General features: G+C 33.9%; 1 protein-coding gene across 1 annotated transcript in view; it reads right to left on the bottom strand.

Moving 5' to 3' along the window:
- Nucleotides 1–21,776, bottom strand: part of VWDE (von Willebrand factor D and EGF domains) — a 77,557-nt gene extending 55,781 nt beyond the window's left edge. Inside the window, exons 1-3 of the mRNA XM_026448897.1 lie at nucleotides 21,710–21,776; nucleotides 12,174–12,358; nucleotides 7,672–7,903 (exon numbers count right to left, since the gene is read on the bottom strand). Coding sequence (XP_026304682.1) covers nucleotides 7,672–7,903; nucleotides 12,174–12,358; nucleotides 21,710–21,776 — 484 coding nt within the window. The remainder of the gene's footprint in view (nucleotides 1–7,671; nucleotides 7,904–12,173; nucleotides 12,359–21,709) is intronic.
- Nucleotides 21,777–22,038: the final 262 nt, after the last annotated feature.

The raw sequence follows: 22,038 nt of genomic DNA, 5'->3' as shown, positions 1-22,038 counted from the left end.
GTTTTAGGTATTATAAGTTCTTCGTATTTTTATATGAGTTTTAGAATGAGTTTGTAAATTTCTACATGAAAGCTTGTTGTGATATTCGTTAGGACAATTTTGGAACTATAGTCAATTGGAGGAGAAGTGATATCTTAATATCATGTCTTTTGACCACGAACAAGGTTTATCTGTCCATTTTCTTAGGTTTATATAATTTTTCTCAACAAAGTTTTGTAGTTTTCACTGTAAAGGTCTTACACATCCTTTGCCATACTTATTACTGAGTGTCTTATATTTTTGGTGCTATAATTGGTATTTTTAGATACAATTTCTGATTGTTAATTGCTAGTATGAAAAAATACAAATGATTTTTAAACGTTGATCTTTTTCTCATTCAACATTGCTAAGCCCACTTAATAGCTCCAGTAGCTATTTTATAGATTCCATTAGGTTTGCAAAATAGGTGATCATGTCATCTACATTTATTATTCATGAGGGATATTGTTATATAGTTTTCTTTTAATGTCTATGTCTAGTTATAGTGTTAAGAGTAATGCCGGCCCGACAGAAGTTTAGAAGAGTTTGTGTAAAATTGGTATTATTTCTACATTAAATGTTTGGAAAAATTCCCAACTGAAGCCATCTGGGCATGCGGTTTTCATTGTGAGATAGATTTTTAACTAGAAATATAATTCCTTTAATAGATACAGGGCCACTGAAGTTATCTGTTTATTTTTGAGTGAACGTTGGTTGACTGTGTATTTTATTTTATTTTTATATAATTAGAAGTTATAAGTGCAAGTTTTGTTATATGAATATGTGTAGTCTGTATATTTTAAGAAATTTGTCTATGTCATCGGTTTTCAACTCTATTGGCATAGAGTTGTTTATAATAACTATTTTTTTATTACATACAGAATCTGTGGTTGTATCACTGCTCTTATTCTTGATATTGGTAATGTCTGTCTTTTTTTTTTTTCTTTTTTACTGATCGGACTGGCTAGAGAATTATTCATTTTATCGAATCTCTGAAATAACCAGTTTTTTATTCTATTGAATTTTCTCTGTTGTTTTTGTATATTCTATCGCATTTATTTTTACTCTGTTTCCTTTCATCTGCTTACTCGGAGTCTCATTTGTGCTTCTTTTTCTAATCAGTTAATGTACAAACTAGGGTCTTCAATTTGTGACTTTTCTTGTTGTTCAATATAGACACTTAGTGGGTTTTAATTTTAATGAACTTCGATTTTTTGTGATATTCTAATTTTCTTAATTTAGGGCCCAGAATATGGCTTTACATGGTAATATTTTCCTATGTACTTGAACATTTATGCTGCTATTTTGTGAAGTCTTTTCTGCATGTCATTTACGTCAAACTGGTTGAAAGAGTATTATGGTCTCCTCCATTTTTGCTGTTTTAGTGTCTACATGCTTGATCAATTATTGACAGATGACGTGTTGATCTCCAGTAATAATCGCAAATTTGTCTATTTCTCCTTGCAGGTCTCTCAGTTTTGTTTATGTATTTTGAATTTGTTATTAGGTGTTTCATCATTTGAAACTGTCATATTCTTTTACTGAACCGAACATTTTATTATTAGGAAATGACCCCTTGTTTTTCCTAGGAATATGTTTTGCTTTTGAGTCTACTATGCTTAATATTAATATACCCACTCTACATATCTTGTGATTAATGTTACCTACGTATATCTTCTTCTATCCTTATACTTTGGAACACATTTTCCTTACTTTTTAAATGAGTTTTCTAGGCAGCCTATAGTTGGGTCTTGCTTTTTTGCCCAATTTGGCAATTTCTGCTTTTCAGTTGGGGGGTTTATATCATATATACTATATATATTTATATATATTACTTTTGTACCAACCTAATATATATATATATATAAATCATATATAAATATGTATAGCCACATGGTGGACTTAAACCTTACAATATCCACAATTATTTAACAATATTGTGAGGTTTAAATCCACCATGCTGCTATCCGTGTTCTATTTATTCTATTAGTGCTTTGTTCCACTTTTTATTTTTATCTCCACTGAAAAATATGGAATATATTTTATGATTCCATTTTATACCCCTTGTTACCTAATTAGTTATAATGTTTTGTTTTATTTTAGTGGAAGCTTTAGGGGATATCGTATACATCTTTAACTTCTCATAGTCTACACAGGCTAACTTTAATTGATACGATGCCACTTCACATGTAGTATAAGGACCTAACTACTTTGCTAAGTGGAAATACAAAAAAATATAACAAAGATGTATATTTTCATAGAGTCTTCTAAATAAATAATATTTCAAATATATAACCTTTTTAGAATGGCTTTGATTACAATTAATTGTAATTAATATTTTTTCTTATTTGACCTCTAGAAGGCTGTAGGGATAGATCTATTGTGTGTATACACATACATATGAATTCTGTGAGGATCAAAACGTCTTCATGAGACTATGATATTAAAGTGAAATTTTACTCTCTACTATTTGCTGTTTTGGTGATTTTAAAATTAAATATATTGACTCCTAGCTAGATAGGGGCTGTTGGTCGTAGAGAGCAATATGTCCAAGTAAAAAAATGACATTTAATAGACTGCCTTCGAAGATAGAGATGATCCTGGGAATTCTTCTAAAGTAGTTATGATAAGAAGGCTTTTTCCAAATAAGCTCCTTAAAGGGGAGTAAATTTCAGTTAGCAGAAGCTCTCTTTCACCTTTTGAACTTTCTCTTTTATCCTGTCTAAATGCAGATAAAGAAGCTAAAACTGGAGCTTCATTCTGTCACCATGAAGGAAAAGATTAGTGACTTTTCAGAGACCTCAGCCTGACATTGTAAAGTGGCCAAATCGCCATCAGCAGAGAACACCTGCTCCAGATATTTGTTCAGCAAGAAAAAGAAACTCTTAAGTAGATTAGGTGACTGTCATTTTTGTTTGCTATCTATGCAGTCTAATTTAAGTTCTAAATGATATTCCAAGGCAAGCTTCTATCAGCAAATCAGGAAGAATAATTCATGCATATGTTTGGTTAACAGACATTAAGAGTAAAAAATAACAATTGTCTCCCAGAATTCCTTCTCCCTAAATACTTAGAGGACTTGAATGTGGAGATTATAAGGTACTTTAGAGTGTTCTGGGTTAGGAAATTGAGTGGATGGTAGTGACATTAACAAAACAGAAAATATTTTAAATTTGGAAGGGATATCATAAAATACAAATTTTTAATATTACGTTATTAAATTCAGTGTAAAAAATATTTCTGATGAAGTGATTATTTGTATTTTATGGCATTGCTTGGTGTGAAAGTTTTGTTTTCTTTTTTAATAGTTGTCAATGTTTCTTAAACTAATATAGATAAATCAATGGTTTTTCCATGAAACACAGAATTTTCCACAAATATTTGGTAACACTATAGGAAGATTTATAAAAATTAAATATTTTTTATGACAAGAGTGCCAAAAAAATTTCTTAAGGTTTTTCAAAAACTCTTGTCTTGGCCACCCAATGAGATTGATTGATGCATCTCTCTGGATTTTGTCCTTCCTAATGAATGGCACTAGCTGTACTAAACTGAGCAGATGCTGCCCTTTCTTAGTAAACAGACTGCCAGTTTTAGCTGGACAGCAGCTGTGTACGGAATGTGAAGGTTTACCAGCTCACTCCCTCAGGATAATTCTCCATAGGCTTCTCAATCACACAGAACAAAATGCAGAGCTCCCTAAATGATCAGGCCTTGCTGCCCTTTCAAACCCCTGTCTTGTTATGTTCTCCCTCACTCATTGAGATCTAATATTTCTGTCCGGCTTTCACTCTTCTGAGTACAACATACTCTTATTGCCTCAGGGCCTGTCGCTTGCTGCAGCTGCTGTTTGAGCTGTTCTTTCCCTTGCTTTCTGTCTGACCAAGGACAGTTTAACCTCCAGCTCTCAGCATCAGTGCCCTTTTGTTAGACGTTTCGCTGGTTGACGCTTCATTATATATTTTATCCTCTCTCACCTTCAATGTTCTCTTCTACAGCAATTTTTAATCTTTTCATTCATCAGTTGCAATTTATAATTGCATGAATACTCTGTGCCAGGAGGGCAGGGACCACATTTGTTTTGGTCACCCCTCTATACTAAGGAGACGCTGTGTGGGATAGAAAATAAGCATGACTCCAGCAGTTTATATGTGTGAAATAATTAGTGTGCTATTATTATACTTGTGGAATAGTGCCAATAAATACCTATTTGAATTAATACATTTTATAAGTTTATTATTTCGATCTTAGTATAATAATAAACAATAATTTTGCCTTATTTCTTTTTTAAAGATAGAACTACTTGCCTTGCAATTAATGATAAAGTAAATCTAAACAATTCAATTTTCCATAAATGTAGTATGTATTTCAGAACAGTGAAATAAAATTATATGCTGAGAACATTATCTTTCTTAGTTTCTATTATCATGTAAAGTAGACAATAATGCATTATTTGCTTAGAGATTATGGCCAATAACGATATATTTACATCAACTTTAGAGGTCATTTGGAAATAAAACAGTAGTTAAAAACAGAATGTGAAATTGGAGTGTGTGTCATTGTTTTTAAGAAAAAAGACTGCATTACAAACTCATCAAAATATTAAATTTTTTATTTTAATATTTTCAACTCAAAGAAATAATTAACCATAGGAGAAAACTTATTGTATTATTATTTTTGCTGACATTAAGGGACAGATTTCTGAGAATAGGAATGCTAGAAACTTAAAGGAATCAATTTTTCTATTAATACTGGTTTCAATTCCAAAACTATGATGAGCAAAATAATTTTTGAGATTGGATATTTTATATATATGTATATATATGTGTTTATATAAATATTTATGTATATATATATGTGTATATATACACACACACATTTATAAATATATTGAGTTATTTAAACCTAAAACTATGTTTCCTTTTAACTACTATAATAACCAACTAAGTGATTTTACTTTTATGCTATAATTGTGTTATTTGGAGTTGGCTAGCTTGGGGAGTCTAACAACCTTTCAGTAGTAAAATGTTCACTGTTGCTGAATCAAGTGTTCGTCTGCTTTGATAACACTCTCTACAAGAGTGTCTCCCAGAACTTTCAGTGTTCTATATATGGCTGAACCTAGGTAACTAAATTGGGGTTCATTTTACTCCTATAACTGGTTATGCATGAGCACACTCACCTATCTATAGAATAAATCCCTCATTTATCAGCTTCACCATTGTCTAAACAGTCTAAGTAAAAATCGCCACTCTGTAGTTTCTTTCTGTTTAGAGCTTTTTGTATCTTAGGAATTGGGCCACTAGTTCCATTAAACATTACTAGTGAATATGCATTTGTTGAATCCCTGTTTTGTTCAGGACACTAGGTCATGAGACCCTGATGTAAAGGGCACTTTGTTTTCAAAGAGTTCATAGTCATAGTGGAGCACAGAGATAAAGAAAAAAATTTATTAGGTCCAACTATCTATGGTGAGCTCTAGAATGGTGTGTTATGGTAGCTCTCAGCCAGGACTCTCATGTCACAACATCCTTAGTCAACACCACTAGTGTCAGGCTTATGAGTCTGAGATGTAGTGTATATCTATGTCATGTCCCTTCTTAGATAACAGCCCAAAACAGAATTCTTGATTTCTCTCTCTTCCCAACCTGATGTGTTTGTACCCTAGTCTCTCCCTCTTTAGTTGCTCAAGCAAAAACCATAGCTATTGTCCTTGATTTCTCTCTTTCCACCTTTCTCATATCCATTGCATGAGCTCTGTTTCCAAAGACATCTTAGCTTAATATCCTCTTTTCTTTGCCACTAGTCCGAGTCATTTCCACTCCTCCCTCCTTTAAGCCACTACCATCTCTCTCCTGAATGAATGCAACAGCCTTCTGGAGTCTTCCTGCAGGGATAATGACCTTTCAAATACACTCCTTAGATCATATTATTCATCTCTTTAAAAATCCTATAAGATTTTTATCTTAAAAAAATAAAATCCTTAAATCTTATTGGATTTTTAAAGACTGAAGCTAAGTTCTTACCAGGAACTTCAGACCCTACAGATGCTGACCTTTTCTTACTTCTCTAACCTCATCCCCCAAGATTTATTCATTTTCTCTGTTCCTACCACATTGTTTCTCCTTCAGCTCCTTGAACTGCCTTCTTCATACGTATTTAAGGACATCTGCATTGTCTATTCTTCTGCTGGAGCTCTTTTTCCCCACATATTTTCATGACTGCCTCATTCTCCTCATTCAGTGCTCAACTCAAATTTGTCACTTACTCAAAGAGAACTCCTCGGGTACCCTTTGTAAGACAGCATCCTTGTGCCAGTTCATTCCTATTGTACTGACCATTTTTCTTTAATTTGTGGTATATTAATTTCTCAAATATTAGCCTCTTAGTTTAGAATGATTTTAGATTCACATAAAGATTGCAAAAATAATACAGAATTTGCACTTATCCATCTTCCACAAATGTTAACATATTACAAAGCCATGATATATTTGTCAAAACTAGGAAGTTTACCTTAGGACTGCACTCTCAAATAAACTGAAAACTGTAGTCAGATTTTACTAATCTGAATTTTTCAATTTTCCCAATCAGGATATCCCATTGAGTTATTCATCATTTTCTAATCTGTGACTGTTTTCTATTCTTTCCTGGTTCTTCATAATTTTGACATTTTTGAAGAGTACTATTCAGGTATTTTTTAGTGTTATTTAATTTGGGTTTATATAAACTTTCTCATGATTCGACTAGGATTATGCTTTTGGGGGAAGAGTACTACAAAACAGAAGTGCTCTTATTATTACATGTTATCAGAAGACCTGTGACGTCAACATGTGTTATCACTAGTAAAATTAACTGCAATCACTTAATTAATGTAATGTCTGCCAGGTTTCTCCACTGTAAAACTAGTAGATTTTTTTTTCCTTGTCATACCCAATTATTTGGAAACAACTCAAATGCAGCCAACAATCAATATGAGGGAAGTTATTCAAAATCTTTTAGGTGAAGTAGTAGCAACAAATATTTGTAATTATTTAAAGAAGCTTTGTTTCCTTGCTTCTATTTAATTATCTACTCATATATTTATATAGTAAGGACTTAGGGATATTTACTTTAATCTTTAAATAATATTCTGTTTCTTTTTAGATATTATCTGAAGCATTCCGCTAGAATACAAGTTTCATAAAGGCAGAGATCTCATTTATCTTGCTCATCACTCTAACTCTTGAGGCCTTAAATAATTTCTGGCACAGGATAAACATTCAATAAATATTGGTGAATGAAAGATGAAATAATATAAAATGTATATTTTTATGATAACTTTTACTCACCCTTCTTCATCCTTTAAGTAAAAGAGGAATGGACTTCAGGAAACCAAAGAATTTTTAACACACTCGATCATTATGTCCAGGGGGAAAAATGTGAGATGTCTGCTTTGATGCTTTCACATCAAATGTTTGGGGGTACTTTGCAATCTTGGCAAAGAATCCTAAAGAAATCTGACCAACGTAAACAGAAATTCAGCTTCAATCTAACAATAATGGTAGAACGAGTCTTACTGAGATTTGCACTGACTCCGTGCAACCTATCCAGAGAATGGTACAAATGGCAGGGTTCCATGAGTAACAGTCATGTGAATTACTGATGTTTTCTTACCTTCCGCACAATAGCCCATACATCCCTGAGTTGGCTGTAGTAAGTATACAAAAAAGTTCCCACAGTTTCTTACAGACACTGGGATTTGAAAGAGACAGCAGTCTTTTGTAGTGCTAAACAAAAACTGCCATGTTGCGCAAGCTGTCAATTGCTTGATCTCCCCAGGAGATGGCAGTGTTTCTGAATCTCTGAGAGACAGCCAGATGGGGGCCTGAGTTCCACAGTGGTTCATCTTTTGCAGCACAGAAAACAAAAGTTGAAAATTCAATTTATTTTCATCCATTGTAGATATATCAACTTTGCATTTTCTTCTAAACAACCCTTAAAATATTATTAATCATTAAAAAAAGTATAACTTGCACTTGTTCTATACAATAAAAAGTAGTTTTAAGGAATACTAAATTTAAGGGTAGAAATCTCATAGTTAGTATACTCATTCACAAATTCATTGTAAATATTAATAAATTTATTCCATGCATTACATTTGTATTATAAACAAGGGAAATTAAATCTCAGATACCTTACTAAAATAGCTGATAAATTCTAAAATAAGACAAGTCAATCTAAAGTTATCTTAACACATAACACAAAGATAAACTGATCTTGGAAAGTTCTTGCAAAATTGCTTGAAATAGTATGTCTAAGAAGTTAATGCATAGTTCAGGAGGCAATAAAATCAGCGAGAAGGAAGGTATTACTCAAAATCTGGTGATGGAAAATTGTTTAGTAATTTATAAATAACAAAGTTTGGCAGGGAGCAGTGGCTCACGCCTGTAATCCCAGCACTTTGGGAGGTCCAGGTGGGCAGACTGCCTGAGGTCAGGAGATCATGACCATCCTGGCTAACATGGTGAAACCCTGTCTCTACCAAAAATACAAAAAAATTAGCCCAGTGTGGTGAAGTGCACCTGTAACCCCAGCTACTCGGGAGGCTGAGGCAGGGGAATTGCTTAAACCAGGGAGATGGAGTCTACAGTGAGCCAAGATCGCGTCACTGCACTCCAGCCTGGGTGACAGAGCGAGACTCCATCTCAAAAATAAATAAATAAATAAATAAATAAATAAATAAATAAATAAATAAAACCTTTCAACCTCACTTGAAGTCATCAAAATCATTTTTCAGATGAAAAATAGAATTAAATAGCAAAATAACCCAGGAAAAATAAGAAGAAACTATGTATGACTCAGGAAGAACCAGGACCCTTACTAAATGCATGATCTTGGACAAGGCACTCAACATCCTTCTCTTTTATATTAGGTGGAAGTAGTACCCACCTCAAAGTATCATAGTGAGGTATGGATAAAGTAATGTATATAATACAACTTCTACATAGCAATGGCTCAAAAATCGTTAGCTAGGTTATAATTCTTATTATTATTTCTAAGATCAAGTGTAAAAGCAAAGGAAAAACATAAAGGAAATATTGATATATATGAATGAATTATAATTTTAAAAATATAAGATTAAAGTTAAATAATAAAATTATATGTAAGTAGTACTATATTTTGTTATGTTTATTTATAATCATACTATATTTGCTATTTTATTTTAACATTGTAATATTATCCATTTAAAACTCTAAGACTACAAATGGACAAGATGTACAAATAGGTAATTCACAAAAGAAACACAAATGCCTAATACATACATGAGAATATTCAGTATTGCAAAAGGTATTTTTATGTACTGCTATTGGAACTAAAAAATATCACCATGTTTTAAATGAACAATTATATGTATCAAAAGCCTCAAAAAACCTTTAACCATTACTAATTTAACTTATAAAAATCAATCTTACTAAAGACACTAAAATTAAAATAATTACATGTACATTTGCTAATTGCAGAATTACTTATTATGGCAAAATCCTGAACGTCCACACATATGGTGATGGTTTAAATAAATGTGATACATGTATGACATAATATTATTTTCAAAAATTATAAAAATGAATTTATAATAACAGGAAAGTGATAATGCTATAACTGTAACTGAAAAAGAATAGCATGTTTTTCAATTGAACATATAACATAAACATTACAAAACAATATAAATAAGATAAAACAATAGCAAAATGTTAATAACGGTAGTTATGACTGTGTGGATAGATTATGAAGAAATGTTGTTCCACTCCTGTTCTTTATTTCCTAAGCTTTATGTAATGCACATTCATTATTTAAAACATTACAAATAGTAATTTATGTAAGTCGACATGTATTAATCTGTAGAGAAAAAAAAATCATTGAGTTTCCGGTTGAATGCTTTAAAGTCTTAGCACAAAAAGGGAATGAGAGGGTGGGGATAGAGAGCCCTTCCTGGTGGAGCACTGCCTGCTCAGTTTAACTGATCTCCAGGAAAACAGCCAGGGAAACTGGTTCACTTTTACATTTGTGTGAGGTTCTAGAAACAATTGTAGCTAAATCAGCCTTAAGAGAAAAACACAAATATTTTTAAATGTGGTGAAGTTCCTCCAATTTCCTCAAACTTTACTTTTAAATTCTAATTGTTTTTTAGTTCCTTACAAATGAAGTGTCACAAAAGCAACTAATGAGCAAATAAACAAAAAAGGGATAATGAGACTTAGCCACAATGCCACACTTTAAGATTAAACATTGTTAAAATTTCAATGTCTTTCCAGAGATCTTTTTACATTAGTGCTTAAAAAGGAAAATGATGCCTGCTTCTGCAGTATTTATAAAATGTGAATAACAATAAGGAAAACAAGCCTTTTGCTAAGACATAATCTTATGTGATGTGATCTCCCTCCAGGGGCCAATAGTAGCTGATGACCTCTAAGTTAAAAGAAAGTCAACTTTAAGAATGAAATCACACCCAATAAGTGTATAATTATATAGGGTAAAATTGTGAGTGATGATGTAATTATGTAATTTGGGAAGCATTATACAGACATATGTCTTCAATAATATCATGCCTTTATTAGCTACCTATCACAACTGAACACCTATTTATGCAGAATTCACTTGGGAAACCAGTCAGCTGAGAAAGACTGGGATAAGCGAGAAGATCAGGTACATGACTTTTGGTCATGTGACTCATGCTTAGCGTCTGTGTTCACATCTTTATAATGAAGTAACAATAGCTACCTCAAAGTATCACTGAGAGAACTAGTGAGTTTACATATGCAATAATGTCCACAAGTGCAGGGAATTTATAAGTTGCAAAATAAATGTCAGATTAAAACCCTTCTTCCACTTTGATCATATAAGCTAGGATGCTGAGTTAATGGCCTTAGTGTTTTGACAAATTTAGACTTAGTCTCATTCCTTAGATCATGTGGATAAAAACGTGGTCGCAATAATAAGAGTTGAACTGAAAGGATAACTAGTCAGAGTATGATAAGTAGAAATAATGTCTATTTCACAACAGTATCATCAGATGAATGGGGACTACAAATTAATTAGGGGAACTTGCATTTGAAAATCATGCTAACGATAAGTACAATTGTCAATAGAATTTCAGAATGGCTTGGATAAGTAATACAAGTTAGCTGAGGAATTACCCAAGAAATCACACTTTATGTTTTTTCTTCTCTTATTTTTTGAAGCATTTTGGAAGAAAATGTATTTGTCAAATGAAATAAGAATGAAAGAAGTCACCTGGGCTAGACAAGTCAATACTACGCAATGCTATACAGGACAATGCTATGATCAAAATCATATCATGTTGTAAAAAGAGTAAAGTTTATGAAAAGTTAAGTTGCAAATAAAACACATCCGATGAGAGTTCATGTATAAAACCTTTTTAATTTTGTCCATTTAAACCTGATGTGTTTGAAAGACATACGCTTATATGTTCACAACTATAAAGAAGAAAAGGGGATGTTGGCTGCACAAATTTTGGGTTTGAGGAGGGAGCTTAAGTGAGATAAGGCCATATGCCTCCAGAGTATTGAATGTGCTACAGGTACACTGTCTTCCAACTGTGATCAGGAAATACCTGGAGATTTCACTGCCAGACTGAGTTCTTCTTAGTCTTAGAATAGGAGGTGCCGAGCCTATAAGTTTTACTCCATCAGTTAAGAAAGGCAGTGAGAGGCAACAACTGACAAAACTGAAGCACTTTAGATAAACAGTATTTTACTGTTTGCAGGTAATACACCTGAGCCCTAGAGAACAACTGCCTGTATTCAAAACTCAGCTTTTTGACCTGCTAGCTGTGACTGTAGGAGCACTATGCCTAAGAATATATGTTTTCTGCACTGTTTGATGGAAATAATGATGATATATTGTATCCTAGAGTTGTAAACTCATACAAGATAATGTTGGTAAAAGTGTTTCTGGACTGCACGGAACATAACGTTAACTATTACTATTATTATTAGACTAGGTAATGTGGGAATAGTCTTTCAGATTAACTCAATCTTATACAAAATTAAAACAATATTTTTAGCATGAGAAATAAGCTGGCTATAAGGATATACAAATCTCATATGAAAAACACATAAGGAAAATCATATGTAGTACTTAGGGAGTTAACATACCTCAACACATTTGGTTGGCATCTCAGCAGGTCTGTCAAAGATGAGAAATCTATACCATCCGGGGGAGAGGGAATGGTCACATATTAGGTCTTGAACAGCTGACTGCTGGAGGTGCCACGAGTCAAAATGGACACTTCTATAAGGACTCTGAAGAAACTGATGTCCCCCAGGAGAGCACTCCTGAGCTAGTATGAAAAGACAGGTGTTCTTATGTAATGCATTTTGTTTGTTGACGTAGTTCAGTCCTCAATTAAAATTGATTTCCATAACAAAAAATAAAGCAAATTGACTTATTATTACACATAAAGACCCTCTGAAATGTCAGGGTCTGTTAGTAAGTCGTAAGTGACTTAACTAATTTGCATGTTTCATAAATGCAATAAACAAATCAACGAAACTCTTCAGAATGTACTTTTGAAACATGTAAGCTTTAAAATCTTTATTTTCATTTAATTCAAACAACCAATAGAGTTGCTTGCTCTTGAGTTAGGATGTCAAGTCACAGGACCTACAAGGATTTCTCTTGGGCCTGGTATACTCTGGATTTGAATATCACTATTGTTTCTCTACAACCAGTTTCTCCCAAAGTAGCCACATGCCTCAAAAATTCTATTTCTGCCAAATGCTGGAATGCAACAAACTGAACTAATCTTTTAATGCTAACTCAATATGTGTAACGTGCTTTCAAACTAAAGTTTCCTGCATTCTTGAATGCAGAAAAACATTAAAAATTTTTAAAGTTGTTTTCCAAAATTTTGGAAGTACCTTTTTGCCTGCTAAGCACAGAAAAACGAATGGGATGGAGGGGAGCAGGTTTAAGGGGAAACAAGAAAAGCCCATGGCGAAAGGGAGAATTCTTTAGTTTTTTTTAGGAAACCTTTTATCTGAGTAGTCTTTGGCCTGGAATATACTTATTCCATGAAATCCACAGAGGCCAAACAAAAAGCTCCACTTTCCAGCACTAAAAGTGGAGAGAAGAGCAGGCAGTGAAACAGTTATCCTAAAATGCAACTCTTGTTTAAGGCTCCTGTGTTCCCAAATTACTGAAATAATAAGCACCACAAGGAACTGTCTGTATTTGAAAACTAGAGTATCTTGTTGGCACAGTTGATAGAAAATCTTCAAATACTATATATTATATTTATTGATGGAAAACCCTGTAATAAAGATGGCATCTATGAAATTAGAAAGGTGAAAGAAACAATTCAGTCACTACTAAAAATACCTCATTGTGGAAAAAGCTTATCTAACTAAAAAAATTATCAAATAGTTATTATATAATTTTAAATTACAGAAATGTTCATAAAACAAAATCAATTTCTCAACTTTAATAAGGAGAACAAAAAATCAGAGATACTAATTTACAAGCGGATCTCACAAGTGTAGCCTATGAAAAATAAGTCATTATAATTAGAATTATGTTTCTGCTTTGTATTTTGTTTGTAGTTATGGCAATTAAACTATACAAAAATATTATATTCCAAATGATCTCTCTACATAATTTTTTTTACTACAAGATATTGGAAGTCAACACAAAAGGCTCCTCTTTCTTTTGTCTATAAATCCTCCATAGTTGTTAATTTCCCAGAAGGCTCCAATGTCAACACGAAATAAGTATTTTATAAAATATGTATAGATAGAAGTCAAGGAATGTGCTATCATTTCATCTAATTTTGAAATATCTCTAATACCCTTCAAAACAAGGACATTGCACCAGGTTACAATCTTTTAAAAAAGAGATTTTGAAAGAGATTCCTAGTAAGGTGTGCATAAACTATTAAAATGTTTTCTTTGATCTTTTTTCTACAATAGAATTTTGTCTTGGGAAAAAATCAATAACTCCATCTTTATTTTGTGTAGTATTCATCCTTACTCAGCACCTTTGTAGTTCTTGCATTTCTTCTGATTTAGCTGCTTTGTTTCCTAATACAAAGCCGAAAATATAATATGTATAAAAGAAATCACTGCTTGACATCAACAACACTAGAGAATTGTGTAATATTTTCCAGTTTAATGTAATGACCAAGACTAGAATTCTACAAAATTCAAAACTGGTTGATACACAATATATTAAGAAGCTAAATAAATCATTTTATTTTTAAGAGATAAACATGCATAACCCTTGGTGACAGGTACTTCATAATAACTGAATTTGTAGTTATAAAATCTTCTGTATATTATCCTACAGGATTTCCTACAGGAATTTCAAGTATTTTGAAAATTTCAAGTCTTCAAAATCTTATAACTTCTTCAAAGATTTGAGAAAGGGAAAAGCCACGTTTGATGCCCAAACATAATGAGAAATAAAAAATAATCTAGTTTCCAACATTCAAAATAGAATTTTGGTGGAAAATCATTCCCATGGTTTAGAAGAATCCAATGTCTGCCGGATGCAGTAGCTCACATCTGTAATTCCTGCACTTTGGGAGGTCAAGAGACCAAGGCAGGTGGATCACCTGAGGCCAGGAATTGGAAACCAGCCTGACCAACATGGAGAAAGCCATCTCTACTAAAAATACATACATATATATTTTGTGTATATATATAGTATGTGTATATATATACACAAAAATATATATATAGTGTGTATATATATATACACAAAATATATAGTGTATCTATATAGTGTGTATATATACACACTATATATATAAATACAAAAATACAAAATTAGCCAGACATAGTGGTGCATGCCTGTAATTCCAGCTACTTGGGAGGCTGAGGCAGGAGAATCACTTGAATCCGGGAGGTGGAGGTTGCAGTTAGCCAAGATCACACCACTGCACTCCAGCCTGGGCAACAAGAGTGACACTCCGTCTCAAAAAAAAAAAAAGAATCAATGTCATAAAAATGGCCATACTACCCTAAACAATCTAAAGAGTCAAGACTATTTCTATGAAACTACCAATGTTGTTTTTTACAAAATTAGAAAAAAGCTATTCTAAAATTCATATGGAGCCCAAAAAAAGTGTCCCAATAGCAAAAGCAATCTTCAGCAAAAAGAATAAAGTCTGAGGCATTGCATTACCCAACTTCATACAATATTATAAGGCTACAGTAACCAAACATCACAGCAGTCATTCAAAAACAGACACACAGACCAATGGAACAGAAAAGAGAACCCACAAATAAAGCCACACACCGACAGCCATCTGATCTTTGACAAAGTCAACAAAAATAAGCAATGGAAAAAGCACTCCCTATTCAATAAATGGTCCTTGGATAACTGGCTAGCCATAGGAAGAATAATGAAACTGGACCCCTACTTTTCACCATATGCAAAAATTAACTTAGGATGGATTAAAGATTTAAATATAAGACCTCAAACTGTAAAAAGTCCTAGAAAAAAAAAACCCTAGGAAATACCTTTCTGCACATGGGCCTTGGCAAAGAACTTATGACTAAGTCCTCAAAAGCAACTGCAAAAAAACCCCTAAAACTAACAAGTTGGACCTCATTAAAGAGTTTCTCCACTATCAATAGAGTAAACAGACACCCTCAGAATGGGAAAAAATATTCACAAACCATGCATCTGAAAAAGGTCTAATATCCAGAATCTATAAGGATTTTAAATAATTCAACAAGCAAAAAACAACCCCATGGAAAAGTGGGCAAAAGACATGAAAAGATGCTTCTCCAAAGATGCCATACAAATGGCCAACAAACATATGAAAAAATGCTCAATATCACTAATCATCAAAGAAACGCAAATCAAAACCACAATGAGATATTATCTTATATCAGTCAGAATTACTATTATTAAAACGTCAATAAACAACAGATGTCAGTGAGGCTGTGGGGAAAGGGAACATTTATACACTGTTGGTGGGAATGTAAATCAAATCAGTCACTATGATAAGCCATCAAAGAAATGAAAAAAGAACTAATCTCAAAGAATGGAAAAAAGAACTATCATTCAACCCAGCAATCCCATTATGGGTATACACCCACGGAAAATAAATTATTCTACCAAAAAGAAGACACATGTACTGGTATGTTCATCCCAGCACATTCACAGTAGCAAAGACATGGAATCAGCCATGGTGCCCGTCAACAGTGAATTGAATAAAGAAAATGTAGTATACCTGAAACTGGTCCAATTGTCCCACAGAACTGATGTTTATGGTTTCTTTTGAATAAACGTAGAAATTGACCCCCCCAGTCTTAAAATTTCAGACAGTTACAACTGTCTTATCTGAGTTCCTTTCTCAGGAAACCAACCCTCAGGCCTCCCAGATGGTATCAAGGAACTGAAACTTACCAGATTACCACATCTGGAAAATGAGATTCCAGAACCCTACCCATCGTGATTGCTTAACTGACCATCAGCTTCCTGTTGACCAACTCATCTCCCTTATTCCTCCCTAATTCCTGTATTCCTACATGTAGCTATAGCTCTTCTCTGCTGTATAAACCCACTTTTAATCAGTCAGAGAGATAGACTTGAGACTGATCTTCCATCTCCTCAGCTGGAGCACCCTGTTAAAGCCCTCTTCCCTAGCAACACTCATTGTCTCAGTGATTGGCTTTTTGTGCAGGAATATGCCTATAGTATAGGAGAAAAAGATATGATTGGCTTTTTTTGAACTCCTGGTATTTCAGTAATACATATACAACATGCAACACCATGCAGCCATAAAAAAGACCAAAATCATGTCCTTGGCAGCAACATGGATGCAAATAGAGGCCATTATCCTAAACAAACTAATGCAGAAACAGAAAACCAAATACTGCATGTTCTCACTTACAAGGGCAAGCTGAACACTGGGTACCCACAGACATAAAGATGGGAAAAATAGACACTAGGGACAGGGACTACTGAAGGGGGAAGGAAAGAAGAGGGTAAGGATTGAAAAACTACCTATTGGGTACCATGCTCACTATCTGGGTGACAATATCATTTGTACCTCAAACCTCAGCATTGTGCGATGTACCTTTGTAACAAACCTGCACACGTACTCCTTGAATCTAAAATAAAAGTTGAGATTTTTTTTAAAAAATGGAATTTTAGGTTCTTCAACAACGCAGATGGTTAAAAAGCAAGAGAAAATAGAGAGTGGCTAGTTTGCTAAATCACTTTACATTGGCCTTCTTTACATATCAAAAGACAAACTGAGGGCCTCTTCTGAATACAATTAGATTGAAAGTAAAAGGATAGAAAATAATATAGCCTACAAGTACAACCAAAAGAAAGGTGGTATGGTTGTACTACTATCAAACAAAGAAGAACTTAAAACATAAAAGTCTTACCGGAGATGAGGGACACTTTATAATGATAAAAGGGTCAATCCATGAGGAAGATAAAGCAATTGTAACATAATTGAACCTAATAGCAGAGCACTGAAATATATGAAGCAAAATCCAGCAGAAACTGAGGGGAAAAAAACCATATTTTAACAATAACAATTGGAGTCTTTAATATCCCACTTTCAATACCAATTTTAAAAACAGGCAGCATAATAAATAAATCAAAATCAGAACAACAATGTAAACCAACTTGACCTAGCAGACATCTATAAACACTATTCCTAAAAATATTAGAATATAATTTTTCCCCAAGTACACATGGAATATTCACCAAAATAGACAATCTGCTAGACCATAAAACAAACCTTGATAAATTTAAACAGAAAGCTGGGCATGGTGGTACATTCCTATAAACCCAGCTACTTGGGAGGTTGAGGTGGGAGAATTGCTTCAGTCCAGGAGTTCAAATCCAGCCTAGGCAGCATAGTAAGAGCCTACTTCTAAAAATAAAATAACATAAAATTAAAACAAAATTCAAAAAGATGAAATTCATACAAAGTATGTTCTCTGATCACAATGGAATTCAATTAGAACTCAATAACAATGAAATTTAAGAAACTACAAATATGTGGAAATTAAACAACCAAAATAATCACTGAGTTAAAGAATAAAAGGAAAAGAAAACTAAAAAATACTTGAAGAAATGTTAAAATGAAGATACAACATACCAAAATGTATGGAATGCTGCTACAGTAATGCATAGGACATGTATAGACAGGAATACGCCTGTAGTATAGGACAAAAAGATATGAACATAACAAGTTAACCTTGCACCTTAAGACACTGGAAAAATAAGAGCATACTAAATCTAAAGGAAGGAGAAGGAAGGAAATTTTAAAGACTGGAAGGAAAATTGATGAAACCAAGTATAGAAAAACAATAGAGAAAAATCAGTGAAACCAAAAGCTGGTTCTTTGAAAGAATCAACAAAACTGACAGACCTCTAACTAGATTTATTGAGAAAAAAAGAGAGAAAGATTCAAATTACTATAAGCAGGAATGAAATAATTAGATAACTTAGATGAGATTGGCAAATTCCTAAAAAGACACAAACTACAAAAAGAACTCAAGAAGAAAAATAAAAGAAAAATCACAAGTAAAAAGATCAAATCAGTCAAAAAACTACCCACAAAGAAAAGACCTGGCCCAAATGGCATAATGCTAAATTCAACCAAACATTTCAAAAAGAATTACCCCCAATTCCTCTGAAACACTTTCAAAAAAAATAGAAGAAGATGGAACACTTTCCACCTCATTGTATGAGCCCAGTATCATAGCCCATTATTATGGTTACCCTGACACCAAAGCCAGAAAAATATATAACAAGAAAAGATGACTACAAACCAACATATCTCTGGAATATGGATGAAAAAATCTTCAGCAAACTGAATCCAGAAACATAAAATATACATACATAAAAATTATGACCAAGTGAGATTTATTCCAGGAACACAAGGTTGGTTTAATATCTAAAATTGAATTGTTATAATATACCATACAGATAGCATAGAAGTTAAAATCCACATGTTCATCTCAATAGACACAGAAAAAGCATTTTAAAAAAGTTCAACACCTCTTCACGATAAAAACACTCAACAAACTAGGAATAGAAGGAAGTTTCCTCAACTTGATAAAGGATATATACAAAACGTCCACAACTTACGTTTTATGTGATGAAGAAAGACTGGGTGATTTCCTGTAAAATCAGGAACAAGACAAGGATATCTACTCTCACCATACCAATTCCACATTGTACTTTAGAATAGCTAATTCTACCCAGGGGTGTTAGCCAAGATAAATAAATGAAAGATATCCAGATTGGAAAGGAATAAGTAATACTCTCTCCATATAGAAAACTCTAAGGAATCAACTTAAAAAACTACAGTATAGTATTCCCTCGGTATCCACAGGAGATTATTTCCAGGACCCATAGAATGGGAGAAAATAATTGCAAATCACATATCCAATAAGAGAATTATATCTGGAATATGCAAATAACTTACACAACTCAATAAGAAAAAGGTCAACTATCCATTTTTTTAAATGGCAAAGGATCTGAGTAATTATTTCTCTGAAGAGGATAAGCTAAATGTCTAATAAGGACATTAAAATGCTTGATACCATTAGCCATTAGGAAAATGACAATCAAACTACAATGAAATACCACTTCACAACCATGAGGATGGGTAGAATCCAAATGTCACTTAATAAAAAGTATTGATGGAAACATGAAGAAATTAGAAACTTCATACACTGTTGCAGAAACACAAAACAGCACAACCACTTTGGAAAACATCCTGGCTGTTCCTTAAGTAGTTAATCATAGAATTACCCTATGACCCGGTATTTCCACTCCTAGGCATATATCTCAGAGAAATGAAAACACATATCCAAACAAAACTTGTACCTCGGTGTTTATGGCAGCATTATTTATAATAGCCAAAAGGTGGAAACAACCCAAATGTTCATCTTCTAATTCATCAATTAATGAATGTACATACCAAATGTAGTATATCCACACAATGGAACAATATTCTATCTTAAAAAGAAATGAAGTACTGGTACATGCTACAAGATGAATGAACATTGAAAACGTTGTGCTAGGTGAAGTAGGCAAGTCACAAAAGACAACCTATCATATGATTCAGTTTGTATAAAATATCCAGAATAGGCAAATGCAATGAGACAGAAAGTAGATTAGTAATTCCTTATAGCTGGGGAGGAAGGGAGGGTGATAGAGGGTATGATAGGGCATGATAACCAAAGGTACAGTATTTCTTCTTGAATTGATAAAAATGTTCTAAAATTGACTGTGGTCATGGTTGCATATACCTGTAAATATACTCTGAATATACACATATCTGTGAAAATGAAAAACCATAGAGTCACACACTTTAAGTAAGTGATTTGTATGGTATATGAACATGTTAATAAAGCTATTTGAAAAAAGAAGTCTCAATAAATGTATTTTCCATTCACCTCATCTTCTAGTTTTACTCTATTAAACATAAAGAACTTATAAATGTTACCAATGTTATGAACTTAAAACCTGGTAATGGGTAATATTTGCCTTCAGTAGAGAGATTACAAAGCTATTATACAGAGGCAGAAAGGTGTTATGTGGTGTATAGTAAACATGAAATCATTTTCCTTTATAAACATCGATCATTTTTTTCCTGGAAATATTTATCTAACTGTAATGAATAGAAGTATGTTTTTACAAGTATTTTTAAAAGTTATTCATAAAGATTTAGTAAATCTGTAAGCAAACTGAAGAAGGACCAGAAAAAAATATCATTGCAGAAAATAATACATTTGATTTTAGCATTTTATTTTCAAGTTTTGCATGGGATAGTGTTTGTATTACCCTTTTCCAAAGCAAACTTACATCGGCAAAATGGGTTAAGATTTAAAAAATGATAAGACGAAACTATACCCTTGACTGTTAAAAATGTAGGTAATTTTTTTTCAAACTGCAGACAGCTGAACACATATCAGACTTATTTCTGAAAAACGTAAGGAAACTTGCAATATAAGAACAAGTCACCCTTCGTTAATATTCCTATCTGTACGAACACAAAAAACAAGCAGGAAGGGCTAGTGAAAGTTTTGGTTTAACTTCACTGTATTTTAAACTAAGTGTTCTTGATCATGGATTAAAGAAGTAGGAGGGGAGTATTTGCTCCACAGAGATGTCTTCCGCAGTGGCAAAACTGATTCTAACATATATATACAAAAACCATAATACAGTGTAATACGGATATACCAAACTTAAGTTGGTGATTTATTGTAGGGATAAAATGTTCACCAATGAATTATTTCCGAGGGTCGGGTTAGAGGTGGAATTCGTGCAGCTTGGAATTCAACTCTGTTTCGAGAATTCAGGTCTACTTGCGGCTAGGATACCTGGCAGATCCGGCCAAAGTTTCTCACAGTAAATTAAAAATCAAAGAGCAGGATATCAACAGGAAACAACCAAAAACAGAACCGAGGGTCGTAGAGTAAGGGGAGGCAAAAACTGCATGTGCGCAAAAGAAAGCTGAAGAGTAATAGGCTAGAAATTGACCACTTCAAGGACAGAGGAGGGACAGAGCGGAGGCGGGTGAGGAACAAACATGGCATGCGGCCTTAAAACGCACAGGGACGCTCCCCCTGTCAGGGGAGAAGTCTGGCCCAGTCCTTCCACCGCCCAGGCGGCGCCCCTGCGCGCCCACCGCCGCGAGCCCTACCTTGCCGTCCTTCCTCCGGGGCCAGGAGCATCAGCGCGGTCGCCAGCACCCAGGCTCCGCCAGGCATCGCTGCTTCCGCGGGTGGGGCGAAGGGCGTCGCTGAGCCCGGGCCGCGGGTGACAGGAGGATGGGGCCACCGCAGCCCCTCGGGCTTCCTTTCTTGGATTTTCTCAGTCTGTTCCTGCTTGGAACAGGAAGCTCCGCGTCCTGGTTCTGGGGCGCAGCCAGTCCTTCCGTGGGTAGAGCCTTCGCGCAGTCCCTCTGGGACTCCTCCCTTCCCATTTTGGCGGCCGGCGGACCTGAAGGCCACGCCCAACCTGTCCCCATAG

The sequence above is a fragment of the Piliocolobus tephrosceles genome, chromosome 8 (assembly GCF_002776525.5).
Source record: "Piliocolobus tephrosceles isolate RC106 chromosome 8, ASM277652v3, whole genome shotgun sequence".
NCBI classification, from domain to species: Eukaryota; Metazoa; Chordata; class Mammalia; order Primates; family Cercopithecidae; genus Piliocolobus; species Piliocolobus tephrosceles.
The sequence above is the reverse complement of the archived record's forward strand: the minus strand, read 5'-3'. Positions and strand labels throughout refer to the sequence as shown.